The 23,781-nt window shown below is 44.1% G+C and overlaps 1 protein-coding gene across 1 annotated transcript in view; it reads left to right on the top strand.

Annotated features, from left to right (window-relative positions):
* Nucleotides 1-23,781, top strand: part of SF3B4 (splicing factor 3b subunit 4) — a 207,389-nt gene that overhangs the window by 18,876 nt on the left and 164,732 nt on the right. Inside the window, exons 2-3 of the mRNA XM_044079896.1 lie at nt 7,527-7,655; nt 10,402-10,944. Of these exons, the coding sequence (XP_043935831.1) occupies nt 7,527-7,655; nt 10,402-10,944 (672 nt within the window). The remainder of the gene's footprint in view (nt 1-7,526; nt 7,656-10,401; nt 10,945-23,781) is intronic.

Here is a 23,781-nt window from a genome sequence, read left to right as displayed (position 1 = left end):
CCTTTCAGGTAATTATTAAATTTTATGGGAAGCCTGCATTAAATCTGTAGCTATCAGTGTAGTTTTAGGAATTAGGCCTTGGTTTGTGTTAGCCCATTTGGTGAACTTAAGCCCTATAGCAGTGTACAGTTTTGGCAGTTTGAAATACCTGTACACAATATAAACTGTTATTTCAAATAAGCTAGAGTTTAGCTCAACATACTCTGGCGAAAGGTTAACATTATCATGTCTAGCAGATCTTTGCCCTGTTGTTTGCTGTTGGAGATGATGTGAATTTCACTGGGGATTTAAAGCCTGGGGTTTATGCTTGATAGTCAGTGAGCCAGGGATAGTTGGAAAGGAGAAAGCTGAGTCCTATTAGGAGTTCAGCATATGTGCAAGATACAGATACAAGAGTGAGAACAGATCTGAAGCTCTTCTGGCAATTTGTATGTGTTATACAAAAAGAGCCCACTGTTAACACTGTACACCCTAGAGATGCAGGGTAACTTACTTTTGCAAAGCCACTTTTTTTTTCCCCTTTTAAAAACACCATGGTACATTGTTAACTTAAAAGTTAATTGTACTGTGTCACGTTTCCACTTTCATTTACTTTCTATTAGTTTTCTTGTTTGTGACAGAAGAATCCTCATTCTCCACTTGATAGCAATAATTTGACAGCGGGCATTCCATATGAACTTTACAGTCTAAACTGTGCCTATTCCACTCTTATTCGAGTTATTACCTCCTACTGTTCTGCTCAGGGATACCTGCTACTCCAAAGAAGCTGTGATAAATGTCTTTTTCATCATTTTGTTGTTAAGGACTGATGTATATATTCATTCCAGCACCTCCGTTTCCAGAGTTGTATATGAAGAAGAAAAAAAGAGAAAGCAGATTGCATACTTGCTGGTCAAGACAGTCCTATAGTTGGGTGAATGAAAAGCTGTTAAGTTCACACTTGTTAGTTTCCATTCCCCAGTATACAACTCCCCTGATTTTTGCTTTTTTAGGAATTTGCTGCTGGCACAGTTTCTGTTTTTGTGTCAGACCAACATTGATTCAAAGTTCTTGCAATTTGGCTTGCATTGCTCAGGCTATGAAACTGCTGTCAATGAACTTTGTTTGGCTTGATTCCCTCAACTTTACTTGCAAAACTGTTTGACTTTGAACAAGTCCGTTAACCAGATGGTGGTTCAGGGTTGCCTGTGAAAAGGGATACTTGTGTCCAGTGGGCTTATCTGGTTAACAGTAAATTAAAAAAAATGTGTATATGTCTTGTGTGTGTATGTATATGTGTGTAATATAAATATATATATATATATATATATATCACCTCACACAGTTGTACAATTGTGGGGTTGGTACATTTTAAGACATGGGAGCTGGGGATGAAGCCTTCTGTATGAGGATGCAGTCCAACCCTCAGCAAAATATTGTTTTTCTCTCTTATCCATTTCATTATTTGACCTGTTTGTTTCATCTAGTTGAAACTTCTAACAAATTTTTTGTCAGCAGTTCTGAATAGATGTAGTTAGGAAAGACATTGTTTAATCTAACACAAAAGTGAGTAGCGGAGCCTGTGATTCTGCTTTTTTGCAGCAAATTAACACAGCAAAAGTAAACTGCTGTATCTGATTCGGTTTTGTTTGAAGAATCTTTTCTTGGTACCTCATAGCCACCTTTTTCTGCTCTGAAAGAAGTTGAGATGCATACCACCAGGAAATCTGCGCTTTTAAATGGCTAAACTTTTTCACTGATGTGAAAAGAATGGTGTAGATCCATTTTTCTGTTTGTTGTATAGGTTATGCAGTATGCTTCTTTTTTATTTAATACTGCTGTGGCCTTTTCATCTTTTGAGGTTTGTTTGCCTGTACGCCCCCTTGTAGCATCTCAAACAACTGTAAAACGGTTCATGAAGAGAGTTCATTTGAACCTTCTAGTACATCTGTGACAAGATCAGCAGAACTTGAGTCATCTTTGGGCGGGGGGGGGGGGGGGTCTTGATTGTAGTTAACATCTGCCAGTACGCTTTGTGAACTGCAAGCACTAATGTGTAAAGCACCATATGCAGATCTTCAAAAGGACCAGGGTGTAATTGAGAATAACCCTTTCCATTATGCCGTATTTAGGATGTCTGGAATCCTTGAACTAATCTTTTCATTTGCCCCGTAATTCTCCTAAAGAAGAAAACAAGGATGAAAGAACTTTATATTATGAATGTGCATAGACAAGTTTTGGGTATTGTATGGAAATCACTGAAAGTCTGATTAATAGTTAATAGGCACTTTCCAAATGGTGGTTGCATTATTTTTTGTTATTGTGTACAGCAAGACTTTGGAGAGATGAGTGTTTACCAGATCAGCAGCTGTCATAGGATCATAGGAGGTTACTAGGCTAACGGCCCTGGGGCCCTTACAAACCTAACCAAGAGTTAATTCCCAAAAAGAAACCTCAGTCAGCACCTGTCACCCCTGTCAGTGAGGAACACAGGTGGAACCCTTGTGACAGATTTGTGGTTTCCCATCCAATTCTCAAGGTTGCGCATGAAGAGGGTCAGTGAGGTGCTCTGTTTGACATGTATGGGAAGTCTATTCCAGAGACTGGGACTTATGGATGTGGAGCATCTGTAGTAGGACAGGGTCCGAGATTCCCTTATAGGCGAGGCACAGATCACCCCTGAACAATCTGTACGATACCGAATAGAGTGATACTGATTTGAGCCTGTCCGCATAGGACAGGTGTGGAAGGCCATGGATTCTCTTTGTGAGGTATTTCAGTGGCCTTTCCATTTGGTGCAGATGTTTGGAGAGGTACATACCAAGCAGGGCGTTGTACTCAATTATTGGTCTAATGAGAGAGGAGTATAGAGAGGTAATAACCCCCTTTTTTCTGGATGTAATCCCTTTACTTATGAGATGAACCAAGTAAAAGGCTTTTCTGACCACTGCCGCTACATGATCGAATGCGAGGTTATCACCCTGAGTGCCTGGGTCTCTCACCATGGGGTGTGTGCTTAGGGGGTTGCCGTTGATGTGGTAATCAGTAGGGGCCGTGTTTTTGCTGAATGGTATGATATATTTTTTGCGTGTAGCTTGAGATCATGACTTTGGCATCCTCTTGCAGTATGTTAACATCATTTGGGGAGTCAGTAACAGCAGCCAATCTACAGTTGTCCACAAACTTGGTCAGGCGCAGACCTTTTTTCTTTGCCTGGACCTCTGAGAAGTAGATGCCAAACTGTAGGTGTCCCAGGACAGATCCCTGGGGAACTCCACTAGTGACAGGTCTGCTATCGGAGTTGGAGTACCTATTTTGACTTGAGGGTCCTGCTGGTGAGCCAGTTGGCCACCCACCTGATGAGATGGAGATTTATGCAAAGTTGTGTTAGCTTTTCGATGATGCCCGAGTGAGGGATTGTGTCAAAGGTCTTGGCAAAGTCAAGGTAAGCTGTATACACTGATTTTCCCTCATCTAGGACCTTCGTGACAGTCTCAAAGAAGTCAACCAGGTTCAACAGCTAAGATCTGCCCTTGACTAATCTGAACCGGGTGGGGTCAAGTGCTTGGAGATTGACTATGTCCTTGTTTATGAGATCCATAATAATACGCTCCATGGCTTTACAGATCAGACTTGTTAAGCTAGTAGGACAATAGTTTCTAGGGTCAGTAGTGGCACCACCCTTGTGCAAGGGGATGACAATGGCAGTTCTCCACTCTTCTGGAATGAAGCCTGTACTTGGGCTGTGGTTGAATAGGGTGCTCAATGGCGAAGCCAGTTCTTGCTGGAAATAGTGCAGAATACAGCCTGGGATACTATCTGGTCCCATGGGAGTTGTATTCTTTGCCTTGGATAGGGCCCTTAGCACTTGGAGGTATGTGAGGTGCGGTACATCTATCAGAAATGTTGAAAGGGCCTTTGGGGGGGGGGTGAAGTTTGCACTGAACCTTTCTGCTAGCAGGTTGGCCAAGTCAAGAGGATTGGTGTAAGTGATACTGTTCAGTACCAATTAGGAACAAACCTGGGCTTTGCCATGGAGGTTCCTGATGTAACTGAAGAAGCCCTTGTGGTTTCCCTTTGTTTCAGCGGCTACTTTCGATTCATAATTCGCTTTGGAGGCTTTCACTAGTTATCTTATTTGCTTCTTGGGGCTATGGATGGAGTTTTTCCAATTTGGAATATGTTCCTTTTTACCCTTGGACAATAGTTTTATTCCTTTTTTTGTAAAGCCTGTTGATAGATTATGTCTGCCAAATAGGTTTGTGTTTCCTTGAGCACGTTTTAGTTCTTTTGGATATGGCTGAGTCCATGCTGTTGTACAGGTGATTGTATACTGCATTTGCATACTGTTCAGCATAATTGTCTGCATCCTCTGAGGGGGACGGCGGTGTGAAGCTACCGATACCCTCCCTTAGGAGGTTGTAGTCAGCTTTTGAGAAGTTTTTTAGCTTGGTTACTGTTGGGGGAGTTGGGTGGGTTAGAAACTTCGAATAAAACAGTCTGATCTCACCAGGGAAGACCATACTATGGGAGTGGTGTAGCAGTCGCCCATGTTGGTGAGAACCAAGTCCAGAGTGTTATCTCCCCTAGTAGGGGATCAGACGAGCTGATCTAGTGCATTAGAATTGATGAAGTCAAGGAATTGTTGAGTGAGTCTGTGGTGGGGTAGTTGAAGTCACCAAGGATCAGGGTGTGGTAGATCCAGGTAAGAGGAGTGTGTCCTGAGTCATGGAGGGGGGTCTATAGCTGGCTATAACTAGGATGGGTGTCTTGCCAACTGTCAGTTTTCCAGTGCGTCATGCTGGCAAACTAGTGTGGAGGTGTGCCAAAAAGATAGAGACTTCACCACCTTTAGTCTTCCTGACCTCATTTTGGGGTTGGAATGTGTGGAAAGAGGTATAGCCTGATAAGGCAAAGGTGCTCTCCACAGCCCAGAATCAAGTTTCTCTGACCGTACAGACATCGGCATCTTCCACTGCAAGGAGACCCTCCAGTGAGTGCATTTTCAAGCTAAGACTCATAGCGTTAAGCAGCATGACCTTCAATTTGCTTTTTGACAGATCTTTTATGTTGGAAGATTTGTCTTTGGGACATTGCCTTAAAAAGGCACAATGGGGGAGACGAGAGCCTTGGCCAGGATCTGGAAACCCAGTGATGACAGGTGGAGGCCATTTCTGGCAAAGCATCGAGGCCTGTCGACCATCTCATCCCAGGCAGACAGATACTGGATCCCCTTGAAATTTTACCAGAAACTAAGCCAGTTGTTGAAGTCAATTATTTTTTCTTGGTATTGTGGTATAATTCTTGGTGAAGGTAGGATGCTGCTTATGGTTAGGGTCATACCTGCCTGAGACACGCACTCTTGAGAGCTCAGTCATGTCTCTCTTCATATAGTCCAGGAAGGTATGTCTCAAGCCATTCACACCAACATGGACAATGACAAAGTCATATTTGTACTTCTGGAGAGACTTGAGTGCGTGCATGATGTGGCGGATTCTGGCACCAGACAGACAACTGTCCTTGACCTTCTTGTTGAGCCTGGTGAGGGGGACATCAGTGTGTCTCACAGGTGAGTCACCAGTGACTAGTATGTTTCGTTTATTGTTGTGTCTTGTGGGCTCTGTTTGTGAGACACTAATGTGTGGTCTGCTTTGTGCGATGTTGATGTGTGCGGAATGTTTGTGAGTGTGTTTTGGAGGTCTCTGCTGTTTAGGCAAGTTTTTACTGAGGATCTCTGCATAGGTGTGTGTGTGTGTGTGTGTGTGTGTGTGTGTGTGTGTGTGTGTGTGTGTGTGTGTGTGTGTTGTGCTTGGCTGTGATGTGAGTGGTGTGGTGTTTGTGCTGGCAATCTCCTCTTTGTCAGGAGTACTGACTGTGGTGCGAACGTGTATGTCAGTAACCTGGAGTCTGTACATTTCTTGCAAGTAGAATTATGTGCTAGGGCAAGAGGGATGTCTGTAAACATAAGGTAATTGCTACAATGTCTCAGGATGCCCATGTCGACTGGGCTGGCAGGAGAAACTGATAGGAATTGTCCAGACATAGTGTTCTGAATGCTTGGGCGGACTTGCAGAGAGAGGATTTTGATAAGGGTTTGGCTACAAGACTGTAGACCACAAGAACTTTGTTAAATGTAAAGTAACTGGCCTGAAACACAAGTGCTAAAACCAAAATTAAGATGCTAGAATAAACTTTAATCTGGCTACTAACTAGCAGTAATAAATGCAGTAGAATAAAAGCACTTGAACACTTAAGAGCACACAGCAAAAACAGGGTAATAAAGTAGGAAGAACACAGTTACAGTAAAAATAGCTGAATAAAGTGTATTTTTTTTCCTTTTTAAAGCGGAGAGGGAGGAAACAGAAGATATTACAAGATTAAGGAAATGGAGGGGTTGGCCTTCCCAAATGCTCTTTCTGTACTCTGTACACTGAGCTGATGAGATAGGACAGGGAGGAGTTTCCAGAGTCAAAGAAGCAAGGGGGTAGTCCTACCCAAATGATCTCACTGCACTCAGTTGAGTGATCAAATGAGATGGGACTGGGAGGAGTGATTTAACAGCAGGGGTGGGCGATTCCAAAGCCACCGAGTTTGAGTACAACACTTGCGTGGGAGGGCAGGAAAAACAAATGGTGCAGACAATAAAACAATCAAGCAAATATATAAATGCTGTACAGTGCAAAACAAGTGGGGAAAAAAGTATACTTATAAGATGGTTGTAGAATCCAGCTCTGCTTTATCAGCTCTGTGCAAATCCACAGAAATGTAAATCTTTGTAATAGATGTACTACCCAGGGAATACACCTCAGGCTGTCAGATAAAACAGGTGTCACTTCAGCTTTCTTCAGTAATGCATCTGCCTTTACTATTTTTGAGGTTACACTGTCGAGTTTTAAAATAGTGCATGATTTGCTTCGGCTGCTCTGTAGATCATGTTTTGAACTGCTGCTGCTTGGTACTTAGCCATTCATATAAAGATACCTGCAGCAGTGCTCTGCATAATGAACACAGGATAAGCATGCTAACAATGTTGCTCTAGGATAGGCATTTTCCTTCCATCCCTGTGAGCTGTACCTGAGCTGGTTCTGGTGAGCAATGTCCCCATATAGAGAGTTCTGTACCAAATACAAATTTTATATTTTATTTTGTATTACAAATTTTTTTTTTTTCTGTTGCATGTTTTCTCATAGAGTGTTTGAAGTAGTTCATGTCTTAGCCTTCTCTTAGAACATTTGCTTGATTAGAGCCCTGTTTGTCACTTCATGTGCACCATAGAGGTACACTCTTATCACCTGACTTTCCTGTAACTGATATTGATTTAGGATGCAGCCATGCACCCAATGGGTGTCTAAATGCTGATAAAGCTCTGTGTGAGAGATTGACAACTGCATATGGCAGTATCCCAGTCATAAAGATTGCTGCATCTTTGATCCTAGTATATGAATGTCTGATGTTTGGTTTGTAGTTTCTCAATTGTACTTTGTTTTTTTCCTTGCTGTCCATTTAGTGTTTTTCTAATTATTTATTTTTTATATTTTAATTCTTAGATGCTACTGTATATGTAGGAGGTTTGGATGAGAAGGTGAGCGAGCCATTGCTATGGGAACTCTTCCTGCAGGCGGGGCCTGTAGTCAATACCCACATGCCAAAAGACCGAGTCACAGGCCAACATCAAGGTAAAACGTTTGCTTTTGCCTTTTACAGATTGTGTTTGGAGATGTGGTCGTTATTAGAATAATGGGAGTGGTTGGGTGAAGAGAATGGATTGTGGAGTATTTAGGCTGTTTAATTTCTTGGCCTAGCATGTACAACAGGCAAGCACACACTTCCTTCAGTTGATTATCTTAAGGATGCTTACTTGTAGCCTGAATTTTAAGTGGCATAGAACAAGTTATTTTATCCACCTGTTTGTAGATGTACTAGTATTATTCCACGCAGTTTTGTGTTTTGGGAGAAACTGACGATGGGGTCATGGCCATTGGTGTTTGCTGACAAAACTGCAGACACCAATAGCACATATCCTGTTTGTCATGTCACTGTATTAGGGCTTTTGATTTGTAGGAGATCTCCAATTCATTCACATTAATTTGTATATTTGTTATTCAGGTAAGGGAAATTTGTCATGGCTGACAAGGATCTGAGAAGGCCAACAAAGTAACTGTAATATTTATGATGAATTTAGCATAGCCGGCCAGTCATGTTTTGTTAAGTAGGAAGAAAGTGGAGTAGTTGGAGAGAACACATGCTGATGTGGGAAAACCATGGACACTTGCAAAGTGACTGGAGGTCCTGAAGCTTTGAGGTAGAAACATGAACTAAGCAGCAGTCTTGCTGACATTTACTTTCCAGACTGTAAGAGACTATGATTTATGATTATTCTGATTCCTTACTTGCTCACATGATGATTTCTTAAATTGTTGTCCATTTCTGGATGGGATGTTTACAGTGCTGGTGTCTAAAAATTGTGTTTATATGAAGATGGAAAGAAATAGGTGAAAAAAATGTCCAAGTCCTGTTGTTTTTTGTAAATGTAGTATGTGTCATTAGTTTGCAAGTTGAAAATGAAAGGAATAAAATTAGTCTGTAAAAGCCAGCTTCCTGCTGTAGAAATGTAGGTCCTGGCTGTGCCAAAGAGTTGGAAGAAGCTGGTTGTGGAGGGATGAAAATGAGCATCCGACATTGGCTTGCCCACCCCATGAAGGGGTTGTTGGTGCAGTCTCACTGCCAGAGCCCCATGGAAAGAGTCTGCTTTGCAGTTCTTACTCTAGGGATGTATGGTGGTGGGGTGCAAGCATGCCAAGTAGTGCATGCATTTTAGCTGAGGGTGCACTCACAAAGGCCTAGTGTAGCTGTCTGTGTCTCTCTCAATGGTCCAAGGGTGGTTGAGACTAAAACTTAAAAGAAACTTGCTTGTAATGGTTAAAATCTTTAATTAGTGTTAAACATGTTCTCTCAAGCTGTGATTATTAATGTTGTATCGTTATTGGCTCCCTAACTTTCCCCTTCCCCTTCATTCGTGTGCAGTGTTATAGATCCCTGTATTAAAAATACACTCTCTTTTTAAAGCTTGGCATTTTCTTCCTTTTTTTTGACTAATAAAAGTGATTTGGAGGTTGTTTAATAAGCTGTGAAAGACCTGCAGTTTTTCATAAAGCTGTAGTTGTCCTCTATTTTCTAAAGTGTAATGGAGTATTTTGCCATATTGTCTGTGTGTGTGTGTGTGTGTGTGTGTGTGTGTGTGTGTGTGTGTGTGTGTGTGTGTGTGTGTGTGAAATTACATACCTTTTATTTTAAATCTATGTTGTTGCACAGTCTTGAATTTGTTTTTACTTCTGATCTTTTCTCATCCCTTCTTTTTTCCTTGGTACTCACTTGTAGAATGAAGTATGAGTGAAGTGATGTGTTAATGGCCTATGTTTCCTCCAGATGTAAGAGGAACAGGCTTATTGCTTCACTAAGAGTGTCTTGTGGTTTGCTTCATTGGTTTCTGTTTTATTCAGTTTATCTGTCTTTTGAGTTGTAATGCCACTTCTGTAGGGCCAAAAATTACCTCCGCGCTATTGTGTCTTAAGTAATTGGTTTGCTGCAGTAGAAATTAGTGTTGTAGGTTATTTTTAAAGCTGAGACTTTAAATGGTTTGTTCCATCTTTTTATGAAGGTTATGGTTTAGTTCTGTACCTGGGATTTTTATTTTGCTGTTGATGCTTGTCGGCTGTAAACTACATAGATTAGATGCATCCTCCATTTAATCTTGTATATGTCACCTACATCTTTAGACTTTTTCTTTATGTTTAACATTCTCCAGCAATAGATTTGCTGTATTTATAATGATTTAAGTCAAATTGTACCCTCCAGTGTGTGCCTCAGCCTCAGTTATTTTGGGTATTGGATTCTGGGAATTGGGATTGACTTGGCTGCCTTGAAAACGTAATCACCACACTCTGGAATAAGCTCCCTATCCAAGTGAAACTAAGTTCATCCCTGACCGTGTTCAAGTGAAACTGATCACTGGATGGGAAATTGCAAATTCAACCCCAGTCTGGCATCCATGTTTCTAATGGATAGACGTAGACATTAAGTAAATTAATCCCCCCAACTAACATACCCCCACCACATAACCCTTAGTTACCTTCTTAGTAACGTACCCCACCATATAGGCATCCAAAGTACTCTGGAACAAAATTAGGTTGGGTTGTGTGGCAGGGCTTTTAAAAGACCCTGGTGGTGGTTAACTAAGTGTAAACCTATGCATCTAAAAATCAATAACGTGTAAAGGACATTAAGTCTTTGAGGTGTTAAGGTTACCTTGCTGTTACAGTGCTGTTCACCAAAGTGTAATTTTTCTGTGCTTGCTTGTTAGGTGATTGTAAGAATGTTATGGTTTCTGAGGGTGATGCGATATATATTTGGTACACTTTGCAGGGTATGGTTTTGTGGAATTCCTAAGCGAAGAGGATGCTGACTATGCCATCAAAATTATGAACATGATCAAAATGTATGGCAAGCCCATCCGTGTCAATAAAGCATCTGCACATAACAAGAACCTGGATGTGGGAGCCAACATCTTTATTGGTAACCTGGACCCAGAAATTGATGAGAAGCTGCTGTACGACACTTTCAGTGCTTTTGGTGTGATCCTTCAGACCCCAAAAATCATGCGGGACCCAGAGACTGGCAACTCCAAGGGCTACGCTTTCATCAATTTTGCAAGCTTTGATGCCTCTGATGCTGCCATTGAGGCCATGAATGGACAGTACTTGTGTAATCGACCCATCACTGTATCATATGCTTTTAAGAAAGATTCAAAGGGTGAGAGACATGGATCTGCAGCAGAACGGTTACTGGCAGCACAGAATCCCCTCTCGCAGGCTGACAGGCCTCATCAGCTGTTTGCAGATGCTCCTCCACCTCCTACAACACCAGCTCCTGTAGTAACAAGCATTACACCAGGGCTTCCACCACCAGGTAACGTATTTTCTTCATAGATGATATCTTTGCTTTTAGTAGTACCTCTTTTTTACTTCATAGCACTGAAACAAACGTTCTGTAAAAGAAAATGTAGTCTTGACAGTGTTGTACTGTGTATTATTTTTTTTTTTTATATAATTTGCTGTTTAGAAGTTAAGTTGCAGTTGTTTTGTAGCACAGCATAGTATTATCTACTGCTTTTATATGAATACATCTACTGTCCTAACATGACTTCATTGTGTAGCTACTGGCTTCACTTTTAGTATTTTTCTTTCTCTACTCCAGCCCCCAAACTTTTTTGGGTGAGGGTTGGTCCACATATGGGCCATCATACTAGTGGGTTAGATAGACTTGATTTCCTTTTCCTTTTTGATCAGACTGCATGTATACAGTACTGGTGTCCAGTGTTTGCTTTCCCACATCTGAACCAGCTACAGTGCCGAGTGTACCTTGGGTAGGACCAGTAGTCTGCTGTGATGTGAGGCTTCTTTTAGTAAGACACTCTTGACAGGTGTTGAGCAACAGTGAGACCTTGCAGCAATCAGGATGTCTCAGTGTATTACTTCCACTCTTTTCCATTTGCAGAAATTAACAGAAGGTAAAGTATCTACATGTTTATATGGGGGGGAGGGGGGTGGAATTGTATCCCAAAGTGAGAGAGAGAGAGAGAGCACTTTTGATAAGAAAAACTGGGAAGGGGAATGCAAAACAGAAGTATGCTTCATGGAGTAGTTCAGCCAGTTTACCAGATTGCATGCTAGTGGCACTAGAGAAAATTATTTATTTTTTTAACTGGTATCACTGGAAAAGGTGCAGACTGTTTGCACTGCTTCATGCAGACTGTTTGCACTGCTTCATGAAGCATGGTATTAAAAGTTATGTTCATCATCATCATCTTCTTTCGGCTGTTCCCTTTAGGGGTCGCCACAGCAGATCATCTGTTTCCATTTCTTCCTGTCTTCTGCATCTTGCTCTGTCACACCAACCACCTGCATGTCCTCTCTCACCACATCCATAAACCTTATCTTAGGCCTTCCTCTTTTCCTATTACCTGATAGCTTCATCCTTAGCATCTTTTTCCCAATATACTCAGCATCCCTCCTCAGCACATGTCCAAACCAACGTAATCGTGCCTCTCTGGCTTTGTCTCCAAACCTTCCAACCTGGGCTGACCCTCTAATATACTTTTTCCTAATCCTGTCCACCCTCGTCACACCCAGTGCACATCTTAACATCTTTAATTCTGCCACATCCAGCTCAAACTCCTGCCTTTTTGTCAATGCCACTGTCTCCAACCCATATAACATAGTTGGTCTCACTACCCTCTTGTAGACCTTCCCTTTCACTCTTACAGGTACTCGTCTGTCACAAATCACTCCTGACACTCTTCTCCACCCACTCCATCCTGCCTGTACTCTCTTCTTCACCTCTCTTCCACACTCACCGTTACTCTGAACTATTGACCCCAAGTATTTAAACTCATCCACCTTTGCCACCTCTACTCCTTGTATCCTCACCAGTCCTCTGTCCTCCCTCTCATTCACACACACATATTCTGTCTTAGTCCTGCTGACCTTCATTCCTCTTCTCTCTAGAGCATATCTCCATCTCTCCGGGGTCTCCTCCACCTGTTCCCTAATCTCACTACAGATCACAATGTCATCTGCAAACATCATAGTCCACGGGGACTCCTGTCTGATCTCGTCTGTCAACCTGTCCATCACCATTGCAAATAAGAAAGGGCTCAGAGCTGATCCTTGATGTAACCCCACCTCCACCTTAAACGCATCCGTCACTTCCACCGCAGACCTCACCGCTGTCACACTACCCTCGTACATATCCTGTACAACTCTTACATACTTTTTTGACACTCCTGACTTCCTCATACAATACCGCAACTCCTCTCTAGGCACCCTGTCATATGTTTTCTCTAAGTCTACAAAAACACAATGCAACTCCTTCCGACATTCTCTATACTTCTCCATCAACACTCTGAGCAAAGATCGCATCTGTAGTGCTCTTTCCTGGCATGAAACTGTACTGCTGATCACTAGTCATCACGTCCCTTCTTAACCTTGCTTCCACTACTCTTTCCCATAACTTCATGCTGTGACTGATCAATTTAATCCCTCTGTAGTTACTACAGCTCTGCACATCACCCTTATTCTTAAAAATTGGTACCAAAACACTTTTTCTCCATTCCTCAGGCATCCTCTCACTTTCCAAGATTTCATTAAACAATCTGGTTAAAAACTCCACTGCCATTTCACCTAAACACCTCCATGCTTCCAAAGGTATGTCATCTGGGCCAACAGCCTTTCCATTCATCATTCTCTTCATAGCTAAAAAGTTATGTTCATCCACATTCCTAAATTCAGCAAAATGTGAATTGCATGAAACCCATCCAAGCTTGGTGGAGGCTTTCTCTTGTTTTTATTTGAAAATATTGGTCAGAAAAACACAAGGGCCCTGACACTTTGGGTGCTTAAGGGATAAGATAGTGCACCATCAATTTATAGGTTGGTGTGAAAGTGGCTGCTACTTGTCAATATTAAGATGTGAAGCAGAAACCCTATTAAGTATGTTGAAACTGGAGTATGAATAGATCTACAGGTTTTCTTACGGGCAGATTTATGGTGTGTACATTGTGTGTGTTTGTGTCTTCCATCAGACTAAGAGTAGGAGGGCATATAGTACAGAAGCTGAAGACTTTGAGCTGTTAATAATTTTCCCCCTGTAGCCCAAGATTTAAGTCCCTCCTCCTTTGTTTGTGTGCGGTGTGGTTCCGAGCAAGTCACTTACAGCATTTTAAGGTTGCCGTTGTGGACAAAGAGGCATAGTGGATTTACCTGGTAAATAATTATAGCCATGTCTTGGTCTCAGTAAGTTCTTGTCTGTAACTTTGCAGATTTTAAACTAAGCCTGGGTTTTGGCAAGGGCCTGGCAAATTCAGTCAGATGTCTTAAGATTAAGCTACTTTATGTTTATTACTTGAGAAGCAGGAATACCTTATTTTAAGAATGAATAGGGGAGGGGATCCTGAGCATTTTTTCTTAATGCCAGTCATTTCACTTTCTTTGTTTTCTTACCATTTATTCTGTGCATACTAAGAAATTTGTTTTGTAATTTATTTTGACTGGTGTGGATTTCGCACATAGAAATGAGCAACTCTGGTGTCATTTGTATGCAGAGTTGTACTTAGAAGAATATTTCACCATTTGCAAACTTAATTCATGGCTGTAGTCTAGTGGGTTCAGCAAAGAGCCCTATGACATTACAATAGCCCGACTGCAATCCCTTTGAACAAATTTAATGAATAATTTGATCTGTTGTCAATGTAGACGGCATATTACAAAAAGATGGCATAAAACTTTGAAGTGTAATTTAAGTTGCTGTATAGTTACAGTAAGATTGTACACAACTGTACTTTTTTGCAACAGTAGATGTCCTCTTCACTGTTGCAGTATTTGGTACATAAGGGATGTCCCACCCCAGGCAGACTGTTGCTTTGCCAGTATAGCTAAGCTTAAAAGAGATCTTGTTTGCGTTGTACGTCACATTTATGCTCCCCACACAAAACGTAGGGCATAAAAGGGACATACGGATGCAACAACCCCGAACTTAATTGCTCAAGAAGAGGACATTCATAGTACAGAGGAGTCTGTGCACATCCAGAAGGAAAAAAATGCAGAATAAACAAGAGGAGGGTGGAGAGATGAAGCAAATCCTGCAACAGTGAAGAGAAGGACATGTACTGTTATGGTAAGATTTTACACTACTGTAGTATTTCCTTCCATATCACTGTTGCAGTATTTGGTACATAAGGAAGAGTTTAAAAAAAAAAAAAAACTCAAGAAGCAAAGAGGTGGAAGGCTGAGAAGAGCCCTCGGCAAACCCACACAAGATGGTTTCGGCAAAATCTGCTCTGGCCCTAGACGTCCTATCCAACTTGTAATGCTTGGTAAAGGTATGCACAGAAGACCAAGTAGCAGCTGCAGGGATGGAATTTGGTGTCCAACCTCTTGAAGGCACCAGAAGAGGCAGCAGCTGTAGTGGAATGAGCTATAATGGAAGTAGACAGAGACTTGCCATGAAAAGAATAACAAAAGGAAATGGTCTTGGATATGTAAGAGGAGACGGTTTGCTTAGAAATAGCAGAACCCAAAGACCTGGGATGAAAGGAAACAGAAAGCTGATCAGACTTACAAAGAGTCATAGTTTTATCCAAGTGGTACTTGAGCTGTCTGTTCAAATCCAAGTTGTGCAACACCCTCTGACTAGCAGACTTGAGGATAAGGGAAAAAGGAGAGGAGTTGTACAGACTGATTCAAGGACAACTCATTGTACTAATCCTTCTTGTGTGCTCAAGGTAGTCAAAGGGACAAACCTGTTCTGTGAAAAAACAAAAAAGGAGGAATGGCCTTCGAGTAGAAGTAAGATCCAGCAACAAAACAGTCTTCCATCTACAGTGTTGTAAAGAAGCAGAATCTGGAGGCTGAAAAGGAGCCTGAATCAATTTTTCCAAAACAAAATTAAGGTTCCAAGGAGGAGGAATAGGCTTTCTTGGAGGCCTAATATGCAGGATGCCTTTAAGAGATTGCTTGATCTCAAAACAAGAAGTGAAAAGAGGATTCAAGCGCAGACCAACAGAAATGGCTGACAAATGGGTTTTCATAGAAGAATAGGCCAAGCCAGATTGGAGCAACTCACTCAAATAAGAAAGGACCAGAGGGGACAGCCCACTGAAAAAGGTCCTGGTTATGAGCATGACCCCGCACTGAAAATCTCTTCCATTTGGACATGCACAATTTTCTGATTGAGGGTTTCCTTGCTTCCTGTAAAACCATGATTACATTCTCAGAAAAGAGGTGCTTAAAAGGGATCAAAACCCTATCACCCCCAATGTCAGTTACAGAATGGACAACTAGGTATGGATGAAAGATCCCTTGTCTTTTGTGTGAGGAGATCCAACTGGTGAGGTGACTTGTGATGGCCCCCGACCAGATGCATTAGGAGGGGAAACCATTGCTGTTTCGGCCAAAAAGGAGTCACTAACACGATTTTTGGCGAGTCCAGCTGAATCTTCTGTAGGACTCTTGGAAGAAGAGGAGGAAAAGCATAAACTCCCCTTCCATGGAAAGGATAGGGCGTCCGACTTCTAGGCCAGATGGCATGGTGCTGTGAAACAGAAGAGAGGAAGCACCCTGTGCAGAGAGGAGGCAAAAAGCTCTATCTGAGGAATACCTTGCCGATGGAACATGTCTCTGTGAAGCATCCATTCATGAGCCTGTGTTTTGGACCTGCTCGGAGAGTATGCCACAGGACTGTGCTCTGAAAGATTGTGTACTGCCTGGAGAGTTGATTGTTAACTGAGAGCCACTTCACAAGCCTGAAGTGCCATCCTACAGAAGAGGTAAAATTTCGTGCCCCCATGCTTATTGACTTATCACATCTTTGTAGTGTCTGTGTACACCTTCAAGGTGCCTGGAGAAAACATAGGGTGAAAAGCCTGAGGGGCCAGGATCAGAGCCCTCATCTTTGATGTTGATAGGGCCAATGACTCTGAACTTTCAGGTGATCAAGAGATGCCCCCAACCCCATGTCCGAGGCATTGGTGAAAAGCTGTTGAGAAGAGAATGGAGGCTGAAAGGGCTGGCGTGGGTTGAAAGCGAATTGTCAGATTCACCATTCAGGTTCCTTCTTGAGACAGGGAAGGAAATGTACACTGAAATTCAGAGGGTGGTGATGCTGCAGACAAATAGATTTGAGGTACCATTGAAGCTTGCATTTTGCAGTGTGACAAGCGGAAGAGTCAGAGTAGAAGAGGCCGTGAATCCCAGGGCCCGAAGAAATTCCTTTGCCGGCATGGCAGTCGGGAAGAAGAGACTGAAAAAAGGCTGTCCATGACAATACCTTTGAGGTGGAAGACAGGCCAACATTGGCACTGTCTGAATCCTGCAACCCAGATGCACATCATCCTGAGAGAGAGGGAGTTGAGAGAGACTTATGGAAGTTGCTGGTAAACCCCAGACTTTGAAGAAGAGAGTTGGTGAACTGCAGATCCTGCGACAGTCAACTAGGAGAAGGTGCCTGAAGCAACAGGTCATCTAGATAAGGAAAATTTTGAATGCCTTGGAGCCTGCAGAAGGCAATCACAGGAGCTAGGCATTTTTGTGAATACCCTTGGGGTAGTAGAGGCGCTAAAGGGCGAAGCAGAGGACTGAAAATGAGATTTAGATGCAGAGCTTCCTGCACAGAGGATGAGTAGCGATATGAAGGTAAGCATCTTTCAGATCCAAGTACACCAGGAAAGCTTGGGGATATAAGAGGAAACAGAGTTTGAAGAGTAAGCATCCAAAACGAAGGGATTTTGAGAAAAGTGTTGGGCCAGCAGAGATCCAAAATAGGTCTCCATGTGCCGTCCAGGAACATTCTGGAATAAAAACTCCATGCCACTTGGGAAGGTGAGCGAGTGTGAATATCCCTTGGTTCAACAGGGACCCTAGAACCTTCGGGAAATGAGGAGGTTGAGGAATTTCAGAAAAAAAGGGCCACAGAAATCTGAGAAGCCTTCGCACAGGAGGCCCACCTCCCACCCTTCCTTCCCTTAGAGGACTGGTGGAGTTGCCTGTTAACAAAAGCAGATCCAGAGGGATAATTCCTCTGAAACTTGGGGGTAGGAGAATCAAAAATTATCCAAGAACACTAGACCCAAGGAAGGCACGACTCTCCAGGTTAAAAACTTAGTTTACTGTAGGTCATAAGCGCTTTTGCAGCTACTGCTGCAGATAACAAATACATTCAACCAAAGCTGGCTTTTAAGTAGAAAAGTGAAACGGTATTAATTCACATGACCACAAAAGTTAAAGAAATACAGCTAAAATATATGTTTAAACAGCACATAAAAACATGTACATATAAATGCAACATAAAAACTGTATAAAAATATATACAACATTTCCTTTGAGCAAGTAAAAATTCTGCTTTAGCTAACAAGAAAACAAACGTATATAGTTGCAGATGCAAAGGCAAATACTCTCATCTGGCTAGTGGTCTTGACTTCAGTTTGGGTTTAATGAGTACAAACTCTGCAACTGTATATGTTTTCTTGTTACCTAAACGAATAAGAATAAGGTTGCCTGTCCATTATTCACGTGTCTGTTATGCTAAGGCTGATGGTTCTTTGTTGATATGTTTTACTGACATCTGAGTATGTTTAAGAGAATGAGTAGTTTGCTTGAAAGTTAAAGCCAGTGAACTAGAAAATAACTTGTTCCAAATTCAAGCCACAGGGGCATATTATGACATAGACTTATGCTTATACGTGTGTATGCTCAAAAGGGAAGGATCAGAAGCTGTTAAACGGCTGAGCAGCTGGCATGCAGTTGAAGGCAAGCCAAATGATATCAGCAATTTTGAATTTTAGAGAATGGGGCTAACTGTGCATCATCTTCACCCTGATTGGAGAATGAACGTTCAATAGGGTGTTTAATGTACAGATAAAGCCCTGTGGAAAAGCCAGGTCTGCCACTTCGTGGCAGCTTATTAAACAAATGGCTACTTTTTTGTTCTGTACTGTTTAGCAAGAGAAAAATTAAAAAAAAAGGTAGGTAAAAAAATAAAAATATTAAAGTGTGTGTGTCTGTGTGTGTGGAGACAAAGGCAAGTCCGTCCTCTTAACTTCTTTCAGCTGCCACAGGCGGTCCATCAGAACCTGTTTCTTAAACAATAAGAAGTATAAACCCGAGGCAAGATTGACTGATTGTAATCCTTAGATGTTATGTGATCCTATCTCGCCTACATTCTGAATGATGGGTTCGGAGCCGATCCCTCGGCTCCGACTCGGCACGCTTATGCCAAAGAGCGAAGTCTCTTATTGGCTGAGCTTACTATATCCCAGGATGCACCACCATCAGTCCCCCAGATCTCGTTTGCCGCTTAACTGCAAAGACGTGGTCTCGAGCTGGCTGGGCTGAGTAGCTTTTATTAACTACTTTTTCTGTCAGTTTTTTGTGCTTGTATATCACAAAAGCCGTTTTAACGGCTATTGCTGCCTTTGTGTACGTTTGAGTAGTGAAATTTCTTGTGTGTGATTGGGTAGAGTTTGTTTCGGCCCCCCTTTCAATCCAGGGCCTTTTCGGTCAACCTGTATAACTGAACTTTTTAGTGTTTTAAAGTTCCCGGTTATTACACCTAAGGTTGTGTTTTACACTGTTTCTGTAAGCCTTCGGTTTTTTGTCATAAGCGAATCTACAGTTGTTAAATTTCCTGTCAGAAATTGTTTAACATCATGTCTCAAACCCCTAGGCCTTCGGGCTTTAAAAAATGTTCTAAATGTGCTTTTAAGATGTCTGTTACTGATGACCATCTACTTTGTGTTTATTGTTTAGGGGCAAAGCACTTGCAGGAGTCATGCAGCGTATGTCACGCTTTTTCCTCTAGGGTCCTCCAGGAGAGGAAAAATAAATTGATTCTTAAAGGGTTGATTAAACCCTCTTTTGAAGAAGCCTTGTCTTCCGCTCCGACTCCTGCCAAAAAGAAAAGGGCTTCGGCTCCGACCAGTCCGTCGGATCCGATGGCCAAGAGACCTAGGCAGGCCTCTCCTTCGGCTCCAAAGACTTCGGAGCCGAGGTCGGAACGGTCTGCCTCGATGCCTCCAGTATCGACTCCTCGGGCTTCGGAGCCGATGGCTGGGGCATCGAGAGGCGGGACACCTTCGCCGGCGCCACTGCTCGGAGCCGACAAGGGTCGCCCGCTCAGACACTTCCTCCTCGGCGCCGAAGTCTACCTCGGCACCGATGGAATCTGGTGTGTGTGTTTCCTCGGCGCCGATTCTCATCGAGTCGCCTCGGAGCCGGTCCCCTAGTCCCTTGGGGCCGAGGGAGAGGTCTTCTCGAACCCGTTCTGTTTCCTCTCGGTCTTGAGAATGTCGGATTCTGATATAGACAGGGTGCTCCAAAGACTTTTCCAGTCCCCAGTCTTCCAAAATTTGTTTCGGCTCCGACCCAGTTGGCCTCGGAGCCGATGACCATGACCCACCCCATTGCCATTCCTCCTCCGACTGCTTCGGCTCCGTCGGAGCAGGTGCTCTTGGAGCCGGTGGAGATCTCAGGGTCGGCTCCGACCCTTACTCCAACCCGGGCCCTCGGGTCCGAGTTTGGTACGCGGACTTCTTCGGCTGGACCCGAGGGTGATGTTTCGGGACCTATGCTTTCGGTTCCGAGCCTCCCTCTCGGTGCCGGCTGCGGGACTTCCGTCTACTATCATGGCCCCGGAGACTGGACGCTCCCAGGATTCTGGAGGTCCGGCTTTCAGAGCCATGAGGAGTGCCTTGGCCAAATCCTCTTCGGCCATCTCTCCGGTTTTACCAGCACCTTCCTTGGGCGTGGAGACTGGGTCTTTGGCAGTTCCCTGTCCGTAGCCAGCGGAGCCCGAGGCCTGAGGTTACCCCCAGTGGGGGTTCCCCTCCTCCTGAGGGTTCTTCGGAGTTGTCTTCAGAGGAACCCCCAAGGAAGAGATCGTGCAAGAGGAAGCACGTGGACTCCCCCGAGTCTATTACATCGGACACGGATATGGATGATGCGGAGGGGTCCCCTAAGTCGTCCTCGGATGATGTCTCCTTTGCAGACATCTTAGAGATCCTCAAACAACGAGGCGGCTGGATGTCCAAACCCCCCTCTGCGGACGAATCAGTGCTCCTCAAGGCCTTTGGGGCTCAGCCCTCCGCCTCCTGGGTATCTCCGCCCTTCGACGAGCTTCTGGATTTAGTTTGTCGAAGGGCGTGGGAACACCCGGATACTGTGGAACCAGTCCCTTCTCGTCCAAACAAATTCTTATCTGCTCCCCCCGAGAAGGAGTTCCTTACTAAAGGCGTGGCTGTAGATGCCATGGTGGTGGCATCTGCTACACAACAGGACGTGGCAGAGGCTTCAACGTCCATCCATCCTCCTAATAAGGAGTCTAGGAGTATGGATAGGTGCGGAAGCGCACCCTGACTTCAGCGGCCTTTACCTTAAGGTCTCTGAATTATTTGGCACATTTTACCAGGCTTCAGAGGGATCTGGTCAAGGAGTTGTCAGACTCCTCTCGGGTAACCTACCTGAGCAGCTAGCCCAGTCCGTTAGCTCTCAGTTGGCTATCCTTACGCCAATTGCTAACTTCGTCCATGAGGCTCATTTCCTATGCGGCCGAAGGCGGGTAGAGCGGCAGGCACAGGCGTGGCTCTCGTAGACAAGCCTGGCTCCGCTTGTGTCAGTTTGGAGGCCTTCAAGTCTTCCTTCGCCGACGCTCCCTTTGATGGGTCCTCATTGTTTGGACCCAAGGTGAAAGACACCCTTACCCGCTGTGAGCAAGAGGGAAAACGTTATCTGCCGTAGGGGCCCGTTATTCCACTCCCTTTCGGCCTTACCCCAAGGCCAAAGGAGGGGAAATGTGGTTCGAAAATCTCGCAAGTTTTTCTCCCAACAGCAGGAAGATTCCCGTCCAGAGGCAGAGGGCGGGAAATTTTTCAGGGAGACGCCGTCCCAGAGGCGGCAGAGGGCCCCGCAATTCTGGAGACCGCGAGTCCTTTCGTGGCTCTTCAGCCTCCCACACGACATGAGGGATTGCCCGGCTGTGCTGCTCGAGCCAGTCGGGTGTCGCTTTGCCAAGCACCTAAAAGCCTGGGAGTCAATCACTCAGGACAGATGGGTGCTTCGGATAATTGCCGGAGGTTACACCATCCCATTCAAATACTCACCCCTCCGTCCAAGAGAATCCCGGACCCACCACCCAGTCAAAGGGAAATAGCAGCCGCAGAAGCTTCAAAGCTGCTACAAAAGGAGTCATCCAACCGGTCCCCACAGACCAAATCGGATCAGGAAATTACTCCAGGTTCTTTTTAGTGCCAAAAAAGACAGGGGACCTGAGACCAATATTGGATCTCAGCAGACTGAACCTATCCGTCACGAAATCCAAATTCGAATGGTCACGTTGCAATCCATTCTCCCGTTGTTGGAGAAGGATGTTTGGATGTGCTCCATAGACCTCAAGGACGCCTATTATCACATACCGATACATCAGGCGTCCAGAAGGTATCTGCGCTTCAGCCTGGGAGCCAGTCATTACCAATTTTGTGCTCTGCCCTTTGGTCTCACCACAGCCCCCAGGGTGTTCACCAAGTGTTTGGCAGTAGTGACGGCTCACCTGAGGAGTCTTGGATTCCAAGTGTTTCCCTATCTCGACGACTGGCTCCTGACTGCTACCACCAGGCATCTACTTATGGACAACCTCAAAGCCACCATCTCCTGGGTGTTTCCCTAGGGATTACATTCAATTGGTCAAAGTCTGTCTTGCTGCCCTCTCAGCGCATAAAGTTTATAGGAGCAGAGATAGACTCAAGATTGATGCGCGTCTTTCTTCCTGCCGAAAGGATCCGAATTTTACAGGGCCAAGTTCAAGCTCTGATCTCGAGATCCAAAGCCCCAGCCAGGATGGTCCTACAGGTTCTAGGCTCAATGTCTGCCACGGTACTTTTAGTTCCTCTAGCAAGGTTACACATGAGGATTCTTCAGTGGCTCTTGTCAACTCAATGGTCCTTTCAAGATCTTCCCTCAATCATCACATCATGATTACGGATATATGCAAAGGGACCTTCGCTGGTGGCTTCAGACATCCAATTTGGATCAGGAAATCCCTTTGTTCTCCCCCCTCCAGTGGTTACCCTGACTACAGATGCCTCCCAGATAGGGTGGGGGGGGCATTGTCTGGGCAGGCTAGTTCAGGGCTCCTGGCTTCCGGATCTAAGCTCTTCTCCACATCAACGTGCTGGAGATGAGGGCTGTACTTCTATCCCTACAGGCCTTACACAAGTTTCTTCCTCAGGGCATCATCGCCATCCACACAGACAACATGTCGGTGGTTTGGTATCTGAACAAACAAGGAGGGACCAGATCGTATCCCCTTTGCAGAGAGGCCATGAGAGTGTGGGAATGGGCTGCAGCTACCAACCGCTTCTTGGTAGCGACCCACATCCCGGGAAAGTCAAATGTATTGGCGGACAAATTAAGCAGGACAATTCTCTCTCCTCACGAATGGTCTCTAAACCGCACAGTAGCAGCCCAGGTTTTCAAGAGATGGGGTACGCCGTGCTGCGACCTATTTGCGACTCCACAAAACACCAAGTGCCAAAGGTTCTTCTCCTTGATTCCACATCAGGAAGTACCAGCCATGGATGCTCTAGCACAACCTTGGCCAACAGGGTTACTTTATGCCTTTCCTCCAATTCCACTCCTTCCCAAAGTTATTCAAAAAGCTTCTCAGCTAGGGTCTTCAATGATTCTGATTGCCCCATACTGGCCTCGTCACATATGGTTTCCTTACCTCGAAAGCATGCAGTGGACGATCCGTGGACCTTAGACCTGATCCCGGATTTGCTAATCCATCAGTCGGGACATTGGCATCAGTCCCTTCAATCTCTGAAATTGACAGCTTGGCTCCTCCACTTCCGACCTTAGTTAGAAGTCACACACTAGACCCGGAAGTTGTTCACATTTTATCTTCGGCCCACAAACCCACCACTAACAAATTGTACCTCAGTAAGTGGAAGAGGTTTGCTATCTGGGCTCAACTCAAAGGCTTAGACCCTATCACTGCTCCTGTCCCAGAGGTTTTGAAATTCTTAACATCCCTATTTAATCAGGGATCTTCTGTCTCAACTATTAAAGTTCAACTAGCTGCTATCTCTAAATTCCATGAATCCACGGATCCTCCTTTGATGAGCAGCAGACTATGCAAAACATTCATTAAAGGTGCGAGTCTGTTAAGACCACCAGTTTTTCATCCTGCACCTCCGTG

This window comes from Protopterus annectens, chromosome 8.part0, assembly GCF_019279795.1.
Source record: "Protopterus annectens isolate FY-2018-M chromosome 8.part0, PAN1.0, whole genome shotgun sequence".
NCBI classification, from domain to species: domain Eukaryota; kingdom Metazoa; phylum Chordata; order Ceratodontiformes; family Protopteridae; genus Protopterus; species Protopterus annectens.
This window is presented reverse-complemented; position numbering and strand designations above follow the sequence as displayed.